Genomic DNA, 16,055 nt, shown 5'->3' on the forward strand with positions numbered 1-16,055 from the left:
TAAGCTGCGCTGGCCTGTGCATCCAGGGGCGGGCCGGGGGCGGGGCCTGCGAGGCCTGAGGGGCGGGAGCTGCGAGCGGTGCGCGCCGGGGGCGGGGCCTGCGGGAGGCGCGGGGCGCGCGCTTCCCGATGTATCGCGTGGGGCGGGCTCTGCGCTTCCTGACATACAGCGCGGGGCGGGGCGGGATGGGGGCGGAGACTTAGCGGGGCGGGGCCTGCGCGCACCTCCCGACGTGCAGCGCGGGGCGGGCCGGGGGCGGGGCCTGCGGCGGGGTGCGCGACTGGCGTTGGACGCCAGGCTGGGCCCGGCCACCGCAGAGGCGCGTCCCGCTCTGGCCTGTGCTCCGAGCCCGCGGCGGCTGTGGCGGCGGCGGGCGGCATGCGCCGGTGAGATGCGGCCGCGGGCAGCGCGGACGCGAGCAGCGGCTCCCGCGGCAGCGGCGAAGACGGGCGCGGGCCCCCGGGCGCCGGGCGCGCGGCGCATGAGGGAGAGCACGCGGGCGCCGGGCCGCCGCCCCCGCAGACACTGGTTCAGGACTCGTTCGCCCCGCTGAGGCCGCGCCCGCCATGCAGGCCCCGTCGGGCCCCGAGCCCTGCGCCCCGGCCCCGGCCCCGGCTTCTTCCCTGGCCGCGACCTCAGCCTCGGCGCCGCCGCGCGCCCCGGAGCTGGCGAGGCTGCGCGAGGAGCAGGAAAAGGTAACAGGCCGCGGCCGTCCGCCCGGCCGCCTGTGGCCGCGGTCTCGGGGGCCGCTCCGGTTCCCCCCGGGCTCACCCGCCCCGCGGCCCCTGCGGCCCGGCGCCCTGACCTCCTACCCCGCACCGGCCGGAGCGCGGCCTCGGGTCTTGAGAGGGAGAGTGTGGGAGAAACTTCTGTCACGTGCTCTTGTTGTCTTTTGTCCGGAGCCCTTTGACCTTGGGGGACGTAGTGGGGAAGATGGGGAAGGGGGTGTGACTGTCTGCTTAACTCGTGCACTAAAGCGAGTTTTCAGACTTCAAGTTTGTGTGAGTGCGTGGGGGCTCTGGGGGAGGGGACGCACGCTGCAGGTGGACGTGTTCACCTGAATTTACTTTAGCTTGTTACTGTCTAAACTTTGCTCGAAACGTATCCTCTCTGTTGCTCTGTATGGGGGTGCACTTAAAAGTTTCACAGCGTTTGTAACGATGTGCTGCGTGTGCAGTCCCAGCTTGGGTTGAGTATCTTTCAAAGTAGAATGCTATTTTTTAAAAATTTAGTTTAAATCGCACAGTGAGTTTTTAGTTTTTAAACTACCAGGGACGAAGGGAGAATGTTTTGCATTTCTTAACGGGATTTTGTGTGTGTGTGTGTGTGTATATATATATATAAAACAAAGCATACCCGATTTAAGAAATAGTTGCATTGTTAAATTTGAGATTTTCCCGTGCCTTCTGTGGTATTTCAGGTTGGTTCTATCTCCTGAAGTATCTTGAAATTCTTATTTTGAAAAGCAATGTTTAATTTACTTAAAATGTCTTATGCTGTATTGGGAGAGAGTATCATGGAGTAAAGCCTGAGGAAGTTGCTTCAAAACTATAGTTTGAGAGCCTCTGACTTTTTCAATTGACCATTCCTGTATAAAAATGGGTGCTTATGTAGGTACATAAATATACTCTATTCGACTAGATGGGGCTTTTCCTAGAACCTAAACAACACTGGTTTGCTTGGAAACCACCTGTTGGGATGAACTGTGGGAATCTTTCCTACTTTGTTCTGGCTGGTTTAAATTATTTTGTGCACTGGATTTCCCTTTCTCAGCCATTTTTCTCTAATAGCACATACAAGTGTTGGATTTTAAACTTGGTGCCTTTTTTTTTTTTTTCAAAATAAAAGTTTAAAAATTCAACTTGTTTGGCTCGTTTAAATTTTAAGACATTAATGGTCTTAATTTTTCTTTTAAAGAGAAAAATAGAAAAAGAAGTAAGAAAAAAACAGTCCTTTATGAAACCTTGTTGCTTTTGGCAAGACTTTACGTTTTTTGTTTTTTTCAGAAAATGTGAAACAGACCCTCAGAGAACGGTGTTTCCATTGCCTTTCATCCGTAGGGGATAACTTTGCCCCTTCATTGTATATATATACTGTGTGCATAATGCTGACTTGATATGTTGTTTTCTCCCATTTGGCATGTTAAAAAGAGAGATCCATGGATTTATTCTGATGTTAGTGCTGCTGAAATACAAAGGATACTTCTGGGGTGCTCTGAACAGCTTTCTGGTAGGGTGTTGAGTTACACCTGAGCTGACTGCGTTTTCACTTACAGTCCGGTGGGAAACTGAATGGACTGTTTTCAGCGGACGTTGACTGTATTGCCAAATTATTTTTCTGTATTGTGTTAATGTTAATTTGGCACATGAAATAAGCATGTGCATATCTGTCATCGGCATATAAAATTATTCTCCACTTCATGATAAAGCACCTCAGTAGATGGACTAGATTTATTTAATGGAAGGATCTGCTTCAGTGGACAGGAGACACATAAGGCCACAAAATAAACTGGTTAGATAGCTATACTTTTTTTTTTTTTTTTGAGACAGAGTCTCACTCTGTTGCCCAGGCTAGAGTGAGTGCCGTGGCGTCAGCCTAGCTCACAGCAACCTCAAACTCCTGGGCTCAAGCAATCCTCCTGCCACAGCCTCCCGAGTAGCTGGGACTACAGGTATGTGCCACCATGCCTGGCTAATTTTTCTATATATATTTTTACTTGTTCGTATAATTTCTTTCTATTTTTAGTGGAGACAGGGTCTCACTCTTGCTCAGGCTGATCTCGAACTCCTGAGCTCAAACAATCCGCCTGCCTCAGCCTCCCAGAGTGCTAGGATTACAGGCATGAGCCACCCCGCCTGGCCGATAGCTATACTTTATTTATAGCTTAGTATGGGAAAACTTCACATAGTAAACAGTAAATTAAATGTTTTCGTGAGGGACTTTATTTAGGCCTTAAAACCAGCCCCATTGTAGGAGTACAGTGAACTCTAGTAAAGTAGAAGCACGGTGATGTTCTGCATGTAAAAGGGGAAAATGTCATGGTAGCTTCGTATTCGTGTGGCAGCCACTATTCCTTTATCTAAGTCCAGTCACACATGCTTTTAAGTTCTTGGCTTTTCCCTATCTGGGCTCCAGGAGAGAGAATTAAACCTGGGAGAAAATGATTGTGAATGGCGGTTTTGACAGTTTTCCCTGCGATGGTGCCCAGCTAGTTGGCTCTAGACGGAGAGAGAGAGCGATGAATCCCTTACATACAATCCTTACATACAGTACCTTAGGCTTAGGGCGCAGTTTTCTCTGGGAACCTTGGTTGAGAGAGGCTGGTGGGTAATGTGGTTTAAATGTGGCTCATCAGTTTTGTTCTTTTTTAAAAAAATTCAACTAAGGCTATAACAAGTTTTACCTGGGTCCCTCTTTGTGATTTTTTTTCCTTATTTAGTTTCTGGAGCACTGAATAAAAAGCGCAAAAATTGGCAACCTGAGGAAAAGGGCAAACAAGGGGCATGAATGAGTCAGTCCCAATGAGTGACGATCTGTAATAAATGGACAAAATCTTTTAACATTGTTTTCACTTTCACTTACAGACTCAATGCTGAGACTTTTTCTTAGTTAAAACTTTGGTTTATTTCTTTGTGATTTAGCAAAAAGACATGTAAGAAAGGTTTTGTGCAGGTTTATTTATAATAATGTATGTAATTAGGCATTAAAAACTGTAGTATGTATAGTGTGGTTCCAGTTGTGTTTATATGTATATAAATATTCACACTATGTAGGAAAACACACCATTGTTTTAAACACAATTTTATTTCTTATAGTACCTAAAAGTTTGTGAAATAGGATGGATTAGGATTTTAGTTTTTTCAATAAAGGCTATTGATACAACTTACATTAATTAATTTTTTTTTTTTTTTTTTTTTGAGACAGAGTCTCGCTTTGTTGCCCAGGCTAGAGTGAGTGCCGTGGCGTCAGCCTAGCTCACAGCAACCTCAAACTCCTGGGCTTAAGCGATTCTACTGCCTCAGCCTCCCGGGTAGCTGGGACTACAGGCATGTGCCACCATGCCCGGCTAATTTTTTCTATATATATTTTAGTTGGCCAGATAATTTCTTTCTATTTTTAGTAGAGACGGGGTCTCGCTCTTGCTCAGGCTGGTCTCGAACTCCTGACCTCGAGCGATCCACCCACCTCGGCCTCCCAGAGTGCTAGGATTACAGGCGTGAGCCACCGCGCCTGGCCTCCATTAATTAATTTTAACAAAAACTGGGATATTGTGTTTTGGTTGCTAAGCATGTTCTGAGCCTGAAAAATGGCTGGTTTGAACAACAGGTAGGTGGATTTATTTCTTGGTTACTCTGGAGCTGATACATACAACTTAGTCAAAATAACCAACTTATAGTTGATATCCTTTTTTCCCTTCAGAGGTTTTGTTTAATCTTAATTCTCTGTCAGAAGATACAGGGAGAGTAGGGAAACTTTTTTTTTGTTTTTTTCCTTTTAACTAACTCTGTTTTGACCAACAGCAGTAAAATATTTGGTGGAAAAATGTAAGCTACTTAGGAGCCTGTCTGACCGTGACCTATGCCATAAATCCTGTGATCTGGGACTGTTTTGGAGTGGCTTGGGCTGTTCAGTGAGGTTTCCTTGTACTAGATTTTGTTAAATCTTGTTCTATCTTAGAATTGCATTATGTTGAAATTTTGGTTTCTTGGCTAACATGATGTTTCTGGGATATCTGTATTTTATATCTCTAGATACTATTATTTTTTATTAGCAGAACTGAGATTTTATTGTAATATTAAAAAAAGTGATATATACGGTAGTATTGTTTTCATAGGCTTATTTTCAGGACAATAGTAAGATTAGAAATTCATTAGGATAATTTGTTTATTTTTTGAGTACCTCGCATTAATTCTCATTTGGAATTTTGGAATAGCTTATACTTTCCTGATATAGAATTAAATGCATTCAGAGTAAATATTTTAAATTTTTCATAAAGCAGAACAGCTAATTTAAGTTAATGAAGGGATTTCATATTTCTTGTGATAAACTAAACTGCAGGTAGTTTAAGGAACTGTCAGCCATGTAGCCTATATAGCAGCTATTCTCCCCAAGCCCAGAATCCAAGGGTATCTACTCTGCGCCAGGCATGTTCGGAGTGTGCAGAAATGAACAAAACGCAGAAAGTCCTTGCTTTCATGGCACTTACACTCTAGTGGTGAAGACATGCAGTTCGCACATTTAAAACGTCTGGTAGTTTGTGATAGGTAAGGCTAGGTAGAAAACTAAAAGCAAGGTAAGGGGGAGAGAGAGAATGTGAGGACCTGAGTGAAGGGAAGGCTGTCCCGTAAGCACTGCAGGAGGGCTTGTCTGTTAGGTTTCCTTTGAGCAGAGACCAAGAAGCAGGTGGGGAGTGAGCTGTTGGGATGTGTGGAGGGTGTTTCGGAGACGAGCTTTCTAGTCAGGGGTGAGAGCAGTACCAGATCATCGTGAGGTTTTTGGTTTTTATCGTGTGAGGTGGGAAGCCATTGGAATGTGTTTTCACACTGAAATTATATCTCCCTTTGTCATGTCTATGTGAAGATGGGAAAGGACGAGATTACATTCTGTGGAGTAAATCCCCTGTGTGCCAGGCTTCGTGATAGATATTGACAGATTTGGTGTCAGAATCTTCATTAAGAGCTCTTAATTTCTCAGGTGAACAATTTGGGTTATTTCTGGTTTTTGACTGGAACTTTCTCATGGGGTATTTGTGTCTTTAGTTCTACTTACAGTGTTTTGTTCCAGAGTGGTTGTACCGGTTACCACCTGCCAGCAGTTGTGGAAGTTCCCCTGCCCCACATCCTTACCATCCATTGGTATTGTCTGTTCTTTCCGTGTTGGCTGCCCTTCTGGTCATGACGCATCCAGCTGGTCTCCTTTTCAAGGGTTTATTGGCTACTTGGATTTTTAATCTGTTTTTGGTAAAATACTTGATCATCTCTGACCTATTTTCTATTAGAACGTTTGTCATATTCTAATTGATTCATAGTAATTCTTTACATATTTTTGATATGAGTGCCTTTTCAGTTATATATTGTAAATATCTTCGTACATATTCATAATATCCTTTTTCACACCAAAGAAATTAGCACTGACAGCAAACATATTCAGATTTCCTCAGTTTTTCAAAAAATGTCATTTATAACTTTTTTTTTTTTTTTTTTTTTAGAGACACAGTCTCGCCCTGTCAGCCAGGCTAGAGTGCCGTGGCATCAGCTTAGCTCACAGCAACCTCAAACTCCTGGGCTCAAGCGATCCTCTTGCCTCAGCCTCCCGAGTAGCTGGGACTACAGGCATGCGCCACCACGCCTGGCTGTATAACTCTCCTTTTCAGTCCAAGATCCAGTCAGAGATCACCGTGGCATTTGGCTGTTTTATCTCTTTAGTCTTCTTTCATCTAAAATAATCTCCCTGCCGCCTTTTGTCTTTATGGTATTGCTGTTTCTGAAGAGTTCAGGTCAGTTTTCTTACAGAATTTTACACAATTTGGAGGTGTCTAATGAGTATAATCGTGAAGAAAAAAAGTTAAACATTTTTTCACGAGAATACTGTGTAGGTAATCGGGTGCAGTGGCATGCACCTGTCGCCCCAGGTACAGAAGCTGTTGTGGGAGGAGCTCTCGAGCCCAGGAATTGGAGTCCAGCCTGGGCAACACAGCTGTGAGACCCTGTCTCTTTAAAAAGGAAGAAGAAGAAAAGGAATACTGCGTAGATGATGACTGGCCATTGCACAACATTAGGAGACTCATATGTCACTTTCTCCCATTGTTGATGTTACTAATCCCTCAGTGGTGTCTGCCAGGTCTCTCCACCATAAAGGTCCTTTCCCCCTGTGTAGGGAATAAGAACTTTAAATGATGATACTTGAAGACACTGTAAGTATCCTGTTCCACAAAAGCCTTTTGCTATGGGTGATCTTTGCCTAAATCAGTTATTGTATTGGTGTTTGCACATTAGTGATTTTCTAACCATCTGTATTTATTAGCTGATGTTTTTCTGTAAAGAAGAGCCTAGCAATCCCCTTCCCCCTTTTTAGCTTCACCATAAACTCATTTTTTTTTTTTTTTTTTTTTTAAATTCAGAGTGATAGAATTTTTGTCCTTCCTTTTCATGCTCGAGTCCTAAATTTGGCCAGTGGGAGCCCCTTCAGTCTGGCTCAGCACACTTTCTTTTGACTTGTTCTGCAGTTCTTTGATCATTACCCTGCTTTCAGGATGTCTCAGGCTTACTGGTAGTTTCCTTGCCTTAGTCCTGAAATTGACTAGTGTTTCAAAGAGCCCTGGTTCATTTTGATGAGAGATGCTTGGAAACCCGGATGTGAACCCAAGTAGTGCTGATTGCTACTGGGTTGTTATTGCATCAGGGCACTTTCATTTCCTTTGGGTAGATTTGCAGTAGTGGGATTGCTGGATCAAATGGTCGGTCTACTTCTAGTTCTTCAGGGAATCTCCACACTGCTTTCCCTAGCAGTTGTGCTAGTTTGCATTCCCACCGACAGTGTATGAGCATTCCCTCTGCACTGCATCCATGTTTTAAAAAAGACACCTGCACTCAAATGTTTATCACAGCACAGTTCACAGTTGCAGAGACATGGAACCAGCCTGAGTGCCCATCAACTGATGAGTGGATAAAGAAAATGTGATCTATTACATATTTACCATGAAGTATTACTCAGCCATAAAAATGAATGAAATAATTTCTTTTGCAGCCAACTCGGATGGAGCTGGAGACCGTTATCCTAAGTGGATTTTCTCAGGAATGGAAAAACAAATGCCACGTGTTCTCACTTATAAGTGGGAGCTAAACGAGGGGTATAGATGGTCCTAAAGTGGTGTAATGGACATTGAAAACTAAGAAGGGGGGCGGTGAGAGAGGGGTGAGGGATAAAAATGTACCTGTTGGGTACAATGTACCCTGTGCTGGTGATGGGTACACTGAATGCCCTGACTTCAGCATGATACAATTCATCCCTGTAACAGAAAACACTTGTACTCCCTAAATTTTTTGAAATTAAAAAAAAGAGAAAACCAACAACAAAAAAGTCCCCTTCAGTGGACAGTACTAAGGAAATACATTAACCTTCAGCATACTAGGAAGAATAGTCATCACCATTTACCATCTAGGTCCAGTGGACCCTTCTTACTTTTTTTATTTTTAAGTAATTTTTACAAATAATTTACAGAACTAAGAATAAGGGAGAGTGAAAAACAGTTTTATTGAAAAGTTTAATCAGCATCTGAACATAGCAGTCCTCTTTATAATAAGTAAATCTTGATGTACAAAGGTCATAAGAAATTTAGTAATACCACCACGTCATTTTAGAAAAGTGGGGCGGTCCAGGTTCTTGTTGCAAGTTACTGCACTATGAAGTTCTTCCTGTCGAATGACCAACTGGATGGAAATACACTGTTTCCTTTTGTTCTTACATGTGGAGTGTTCACTCATTGATTTTCCTTTTTTTTCTTATTCAAGGCAGTCAACCTTTATTCAACATTTACTAAGTTCAGATGTGTATAGTTTTCTTTCTCCATTGGCATGGTCTATTCTAGGACTTATGATGATAAAAAGATAAACCATTGTATCATCTCTGCTTCCAGAACCGATTTCCAGTGTCTTCAGGAGTTTTTCCCCCTAGCCTCTGACCTCAAGGAGCTTAAAAACTTGTAGGAGCAGAAAAGGAAATAGAATTTAGAGATCTTTTATTCTAGCAATCTTATTTTATGTGCATAAAATTTGCCATTTTGACCATTTTTAAGTATACACTTCAGTGACAGTTGATTAAATTCACTGCTATGCAGCTGTCACCATTATTTCCAAAACTTCATCTAGATATTAAACTCTGATTTATCAGATACGTGAGTGGCAAATATTTTCTCCCATTCCACAGGTTGTCTTTCACTTCCTTGATAATGTCCTTTGATGCATACAAGTTTTGATGAAGTGCAACTTATTTTTTGTTTTGTTGCTTGTATTTTTGGTGTCATATCCAAGAATCCATTGCTAAGTCCAAGGTCATGAAGATGCACATCTGTGTTTTCTTCTAAGCTTTATGGTTTTAGCATAAGAGTATTCATCTGAACATTTGAAATATTTTTATCTCTGGTGATGCTTCTTGCCTTCAAGTCTCTTTTGATGGATATTTGCATGGTCACACTAGCTTGTTTTGTTTTTTCATGGTCTTTTGCAGGAAGTTCTTTTAACCTCAGTCTGCATGTGCTCAAAGTGTGTCTCATAAACAGCATATAGTTGTTTAAATATTCTGAACATCTTTTCCTTTTTTTAAAAAAACAAAACGAAATAAAAGAAACAGGGTCTTGCTTTGTTGCCCAGATTGGAGTGCAGTGGCATGATTATAGCTCACTGCAACGTTGACTTGATCCTCCTGCCTCAGTCTCCCGAGTCGTTAGGATTATAGGGGTGTGCCACCATGCCTGGCTAAGTTTTAAAATGTTTTGTAGAGATGGAGTCTCACTATGTTTCCCAGGCTGGTCTTGAACTGGCCTCAAGCAATCCTCCCGCCTTTGTCTCCTAAAGTGCTGGAAAGTACATGTGTGAGCCATGATTCTTTTCCTTTTATTTAGAGTATTTAGTCAATTATATATAATGGAATTTCTGATATATTTAGTTTAATTTTATCACTTTTCTATTTGACTGACTTTGTGTTTATTTTTTTATTTTTTAATATTGTAGTAAAATATACATAATAAAATTTGCCATTTTAATCATTTTAAGTGTACAGGTCAGTGGCATTAAGTACATTCATATTATTGATCAGCTGTAACCATGAGCTACCATTCATCTCCAGGATTTTTTTTTAATCTTGCAAAATTGAAACTCTGAACCCATTAAACAACAACCCCCTGTTCCTCTCTCCCCTGGCAGCTGCCATTCTACTTTCTGTCCCCATGAATTTGATTACTCTAGATACCTCACATAAATGGAATCCCGGAGTACTGTCCTTTTGTGCCTGGCTTATTTAACTGAGTATAAAGTTTTCAAGGTTCATCCATGTTGTAGCATATGTCAGAATTTCCTTCCTTTTTAGGACCGAGTGATATTCCATTGTGTTATAGAATGTATTTGGCGTCATATTGCACATTTTTGTGTGTTCTCTGTCAGTGGATAACTCGGGTTGCCTCCATCTTCTGGCTACCTGTGAGTAACGTCACTGTGAACATGCGTGTGCAAGTACATGTTCAAGTCTCTGCTTACGGTTCTTTTTGGGTGTACTCAGAGGTGGGGTTTCTGGATCATGTGGTAAATCTGTTTAGTTCATCCTGCTATTTCACACTCCAGCAGCAGTCCACAAGGGTTTCAGATTCGCCACATGTTTGGCTGCATTTGGTATTTGCTGTTTTTGTTTTTTGTAATAGCTGCCCTAGTGAGTGTGGAGTGCTATCTCATTGTAGTTCCTATTGACCTACTTTTATGTTTTTTCTCTGCTTTTTTTTTTTTTTTTGCTTGCCTTCAGATGAATCAGACATTCTTTATTATATTTCCTCCTGTTAATTTGTTTGTGATACATACCCACCAAATCAAATAAAAAACAAAACAGCAAACCCACTTCTTGAATTATTGCTTCCATGCATAATTGAAACTCTGTACCCATTCTACATATTTTAAGCACCACAATACTGTATTCAGTTGTTCTGTGTGGTCAATATTGATTTATCTCTACATTCCCCAACCTTTTTCTTAACGTGTACATTTGCTCTTTTTTTTTTTTTTTTTTTTTTTTTTTTGTTGAGACAGAGTCTCACTTTGTTGCCCAGGCTAGAGTGAGTGCCGTGGCGTCAGCTTAGCTCACAGCAACCTCAGACTCCTGGGCTTAAGCGATCCTACTGCCTCAGCCTCCCAAGTAGCTGGGACTACAGGCATGCGCCACTATGCCCGGCTAATTTTTTCTATATAGATTTTTAGTTGTCCATATAATGTCTTTCTATTTTTAGTAGAGACGGGGTCTCGCTCAGGCTGGTCTCGAACTCCTGACCTTGAGCGATCCACCCGTACATTTGCTCTTTAATTCTTTCTACATTTATATTACTCTGAAGAATCCTTTTGTATTTTTTTACAGATCACATTTATTTAATACATGTCTGGTCATTTAATAATTTTTTTATAGATCACATTTAATAACAAAATGTCTAGTTGGTTAATAAAACTGTACTATTTCTTTTAATGAAAGTCTGCTGGTACACAGTTTCTGTTTCTTTTGAAAATGTTTTTATTTTTTCTTCATGCTGGAGGATCTATTTGCTATGTACATAATTATAGATTTTCAGTTGTTTTTTCCAGCACTTCAAGGTTTTATTCTATTTTTCCATTTCTATCATTTTTATTTATTTATTTATTTATTTTTTATTAGAGACAGGGTCTTGCTCTTGCTCAGGCTGGTCTCAAACTCCTGAGCTCAAGGGGATCCTCCTGCCTTGGCCTCCGAGAGTGCTGGGGTTACAGGCATGAGCCACTGCGCCCGGCTTATTTCTGTCATTTTTATGTCGAAGTTAACTCTGGTTCTAATTCTTGTTGCTCCTTTGAAGGCAGTGTATCCACTCCTTCCCCCAGCTGCACCTAAAATTTTCTTTCTTTTTTTTTTCTTTCTTTTTTGCAATTTAAAAATTTTTTTTGATTTTTCAGCCTCTATAATCACATGAAGGTTTAGTCTTTTCCTTTGGTTTTCACCACTGTAACTATGTTGTGCCTTATGTAATTTTCTTTGTATTTTCTTGCTTGGGGTTCTTGGAGTTTCTTGAATCTCTTGGTTGATACTAATCTATCATTTTTAGAACATCCAGAATTGAAGATCTTTTCAGTGTTGCTTCTGTTACATTCTCTCTTGCATCTCTCTCTGCATATCTAGTTACGCCGTATTTCACATGTCTCTTACTGGTCTTTTTTGTATTTCCCATTTTTTATTTTTGAATCTCTGGATTTTAACTGGGATATTTTCTTTTGACCTATCAAGTTCAAATATCCTGATTTCTGCTGTGTTTAACTCCTTTTTAACACCATTTGTTGAGTTAATTTTAGGTACTTAAGTTGTAGAATTTCTATTTGATCTTTTAATATGGATTTCAATTCTCTAGTGAAGTTTGCCATCTTTTTCTCTATTTTCTTGAACATGTTAATCGTTGTTATAATATTCTAGTTAATTAATTCCAGTATCTAGATTGCATGTGTGTTTGGTTCTGTGTTCTGGTTTGTTTTTTTCTTCCTTTTGATATTTGGTCATATGATCCTGTTTCTTGGCATCCTAGTAACTTTTGATTAAACGCTGGGATTGTCATAAAAAATTGTAGCTGCTCCTGAAGATGGTCTCTTTCTCTGGAAAAGGTTCACTGTTTCTTCTGCTAGGTAGATGGAAGGGGAGCTGGTCACCTTAGTCCAGGCAGGTACCGAGTGGAGTGAAGGCCAAGGGGTGGTTAGGAAGGCAGCTGCTCCTCCTGGTTCCTTCACATTGATCTGAGAGCCTGGTTTTGTACACCAGGGCGTCTTTCCTTGGAGGCTTCTGGACTCTGAATTTTGTTTCATCCTGAGCTTTGCTTTTCAGAGTTTCAGTTTAGCTTTTGGGCCTTTACAACTTCAGAATTTTACAAATGTCAGGAGAGGGAAACCAGCTGTATGCTTAAGACTTGATGTCTCTCATGTTGTTACTGTAGCCTTTTGAGGCTGCCTAAGGCTCTGCTTGTTTCTGTCCCCTGGCTGTGGCTGTCTGCTCAGGGCCTTCTGCCTATGCCCAGAATTGTCTGAGCAGGAAGTGGCTTCAGGTTATCAATTTACTCATCCACAGTTCTCCCCTTTCTGAGTTTTTAGACCCTGTTCTCGCTGCTTTGGCAACGCTTGGATTCCTTTAAAGAGAGAATTGTGTTTATCTGTCTTGTTACCAGAGGAATTATTGGTTTGTCACAAGCTTTTTGTCCTACTTGGAGATAGAAGTCTGGACTGAGTTTGGAAGTTGCATGGCTATTTGCAGTGATTTAGTATTAATTTTACAACAGTCTCACTGAAGGTAATGTTTCTTTAAAATAAAAATGTGCTTCATTAGTGCAAATGACATTTCAAAGATTGCTTTAATTTGACTTTTTTGTTACTAATGAGGATATTCCCCCCCATTTTTCTCTTTGTATTCACTCTTTAATGTATTACTTGTTTCCTTTGAGCTTTTCACTGGCGTATTACCATCCTAATCTGTGTGACCAGTTTACTACTCTAAAATTTTCTTAGTTGTAAACCATAGAAATGCTCGGAAGGAAATTCTGGAAGAAATTGCTGCAAGAAGTCGGGAGGAACTCAAGGGCAGGATTTTCATGGGAGCGTGTGTGTTTTGTTTTCTTGCACATCTGTATTGTTTCACACAAGCATTAGGTGGTTTGTTAGCATGTGCAAATCCCATGTGGTCACGCTCTCAGGACCAGTATCTCTGATCAGCTCTGCCTTGCCTTATGTCCAGAGTAGACTCTCTGTTCATTGTGGCTGCGGTGGAGAAATGGGAATTTTGGCCTATTCTTTATGGGAGAAGGGGAAGGTTACTAAGGCGGAAGGTACGTGAGTGGAGAGGAAATGATTAATATGTCTAGTAAGACAGTGGGCATGCAAGCTGCAATTCAGGCAGTATTTCTGATTTAGAAATCCAGATCACAGTTTCTTATCTGCAGTTCAGAAAAGCACTGAACACAAAATTATTCCTACGTTTGTGGCATGTTCATTTGTTGACAAAACTAACTGGAACTGATTTGAGTGAGACATTTATTCCATTTTGAATATTCATATATTTAATTGCAAATGTCATTATATTTGATACAAGGAGTGTTCTGTAATATTTGATACATGTATTATATTACCTTACTAAAATATATAAAGTTCGAAACTGAGGAAAACATCTCTCAAGGTTTTTGGCTGAGTGATTGCAGACCTGTACTTCTTTAAAAGGACTTACTTATGCTGACTGTATGTATGTATATATATATATAGCAGGTGAATATTGGTGAATAAATATGGCCCCTGTCTCAGGGGCTTTCAGCCAATACAGTTAGAGTTTCCTGGATACCTGATTCAAATAATCCCAGAAACACACCCTCTACACATGTCAGTGTTTTTATTCTTAGACATGTCACCAGTCTTAAAATATTTTCAATAGGGGAAAACTGTATATAATCAGAATACTTGGGATTAAGAGTAACGAAAAGAGCCCTAATTTGTAGGTGAAACCAACAAGGAAGTGAGATGTATGATACCAAAGTACGTTAGACATAGTCCAGTGTTTTTATAAAAAGAGACCAGATTTGAATACTGAAAAAATGCCTGAAAAGCATGTGTGGGAACAAACTGGCTAAAATGTAAAAGGATTAAGATGATCATTTTGATTCCATCTTAGCTAAATTTTTAAATAACATTTAAGTGTTTTAAGAAGTGGCTCCATGTAATTGCTTTTCAGCATATTTAGAACATAATTTGTTTAAAAGTGAAATGGTTTTCTTTGCTTTTGTGGTGGTTTTTATACAGTAACACTCAGTTTATTCTAATTTGTCTCACTGCTTACTGCAATTTTTTTCTGTTAGGAACCTGTAGTCAATTCCTGTCTTCTTTACAAGGGCTTTATTTAACAGATTTGTAATTTTTGCTAATTTTGTTGAAAGTACACTTCTTGTATACTTTGGTAATAACATGTATACATCTAATTAATTGACAATTTATCTTTTAAGAAATTATTTTTAGCCTTTAAGTAACTGTCAGTCAGCAGTGTATGTATGATACTTTTTTCTTTTTGACTCAGCAGCTTTAAAACCAAAATAGTAAGATCTGTCTTGAAGCTACAGTCTAGCAAGAGAAGCAAACTATATAAATTTAGACAGCTCTGATTAGTACAATTCCCAAACTGTTATTTTATACATTAACCCATACAGGAAAAATTTGAAATTGCAGTACAGTGAGAAAAGTTTTAAAAGTGAAGTGAAGCATTTTTGAGAGAAGTATCAAAAATCAAGAAGCAAACTTAACCTTTTGGCTTTCTGTTCTAGTCTAGTTTTAATGTGGCACTGTATTTAACTAGGAAAACTCATAGGTTGATGCCCCCTTGTGGTCTGTCACCAAAATAAATAGCACAAATGGAAATTTTAAGTACTGGAGATCTTACCGCATGTTAAATCATTCATTCATTCCTTTATCAAATAATTTTTAAAAAGCGGCTTCTAAGGAAAAATAGCAAAAGAATTATTATTCCTGTTTTCCATGTAATTTATTGGCCTTAAAATTTATTAAATAATATTCTAACCCTTTATAATAGAATGTGTATGTTAGCAGGACATCAATGTACTGAATAATAAATAGATTGTTGGATGGGCTGCCTGTCATTGTCATTCTGGGCATTTAACTCTATTAGCTGTTGTAAGTGTCTTAAAATATGAGATGTGATAGTAATTATGGGGTTAACCCGTTACCTTCCTGCCCACCCCTAAACATATACACACACGCACACACTCACACTCACTCACTCACACACACTAGTCCATAATGCTTGGGAAATGGTTTGTTTCTACCTAGTCATTTGATCTGAAAGAGTCAGGAGCTGTATGGGACATGGGAAGTAGTAAGGATTTATGTTTGTGAATTGGTGAATTTAACGCTCACGGTATTTGCTTTTATTGACATTATTGGCAAGGTCTCGTTTGTGAGTTTAGGACTGAAGAAGAAGTGGAGGAGAAACAGCAACAGCATTCAGTGTTTTAGGAAAGGTAGACTGCAGATGTGACCAGCTACCTTTCTCTGTTACTCAGTGAGTTGTGTGATAGTTGGAAGCAGTCCATTACAGGGAGTATGGGCTTTCGGATTAGATAGACCCAGTTACATAGACCTTGTTTTAAAAAACCTGGTTTCATCTCTTACCAGTTCTTGGACAGTTGTGTAATATTAGCTAAAGTTACTTCATCTCTGAACACAGGTTTCCTCTCTTTAAAAGAGTTTAAAACCTACCTCACTGAACTGTTTACAGCTTGATTTTCATGGTAGGAAGTCTTGGCA

General features: G+C 40.3%; 1 protein-coding gene across 2 annotated transcripts in view; it reads left to right on the top strand.

The window, feature by feature from the left end:
* The first annotated feature begins 411 nt into the window (after positions 1-411).
* URI1 (URI1 prefoldin like chaperone) overlaps positions 412-16,055 on the top strand; it is a 54,358-nt gene continuing 38,714 nt past the window's right edge. The window contains exon 1 of one of the 2 annotated variants that reach the window (XM_069457050.1): positions 412-695. Coding sequence is in view for 1 of the 2 variants with exons in the window: in XM_069457049.1 (XP_069313150.1) it covers positions 567-695 (129 nt within the window). In the remaining variant the exon portion in view is untranslated. The remainder of the gene's footprint in view (positions 696-16,055) is intronic. The other variant, XM_069457049.1, reaches the window with a different exon arrangement.

Source organism: Eulemur rufifrons, chromosome 24 (assembly GCF_041146395.1).
Source record: "Eulemur rufifrons isolate Redbay chromosome 24, OSU_ERuf_1, whole genome shotgun sequence".
NCBI classification, from domain to species: domain Eukaryota; kingdom Metazoa; phylum Chordata; class Mammalia; order Primates; family Lemuridae; genus Eulemur; species Eulemur rufifrons.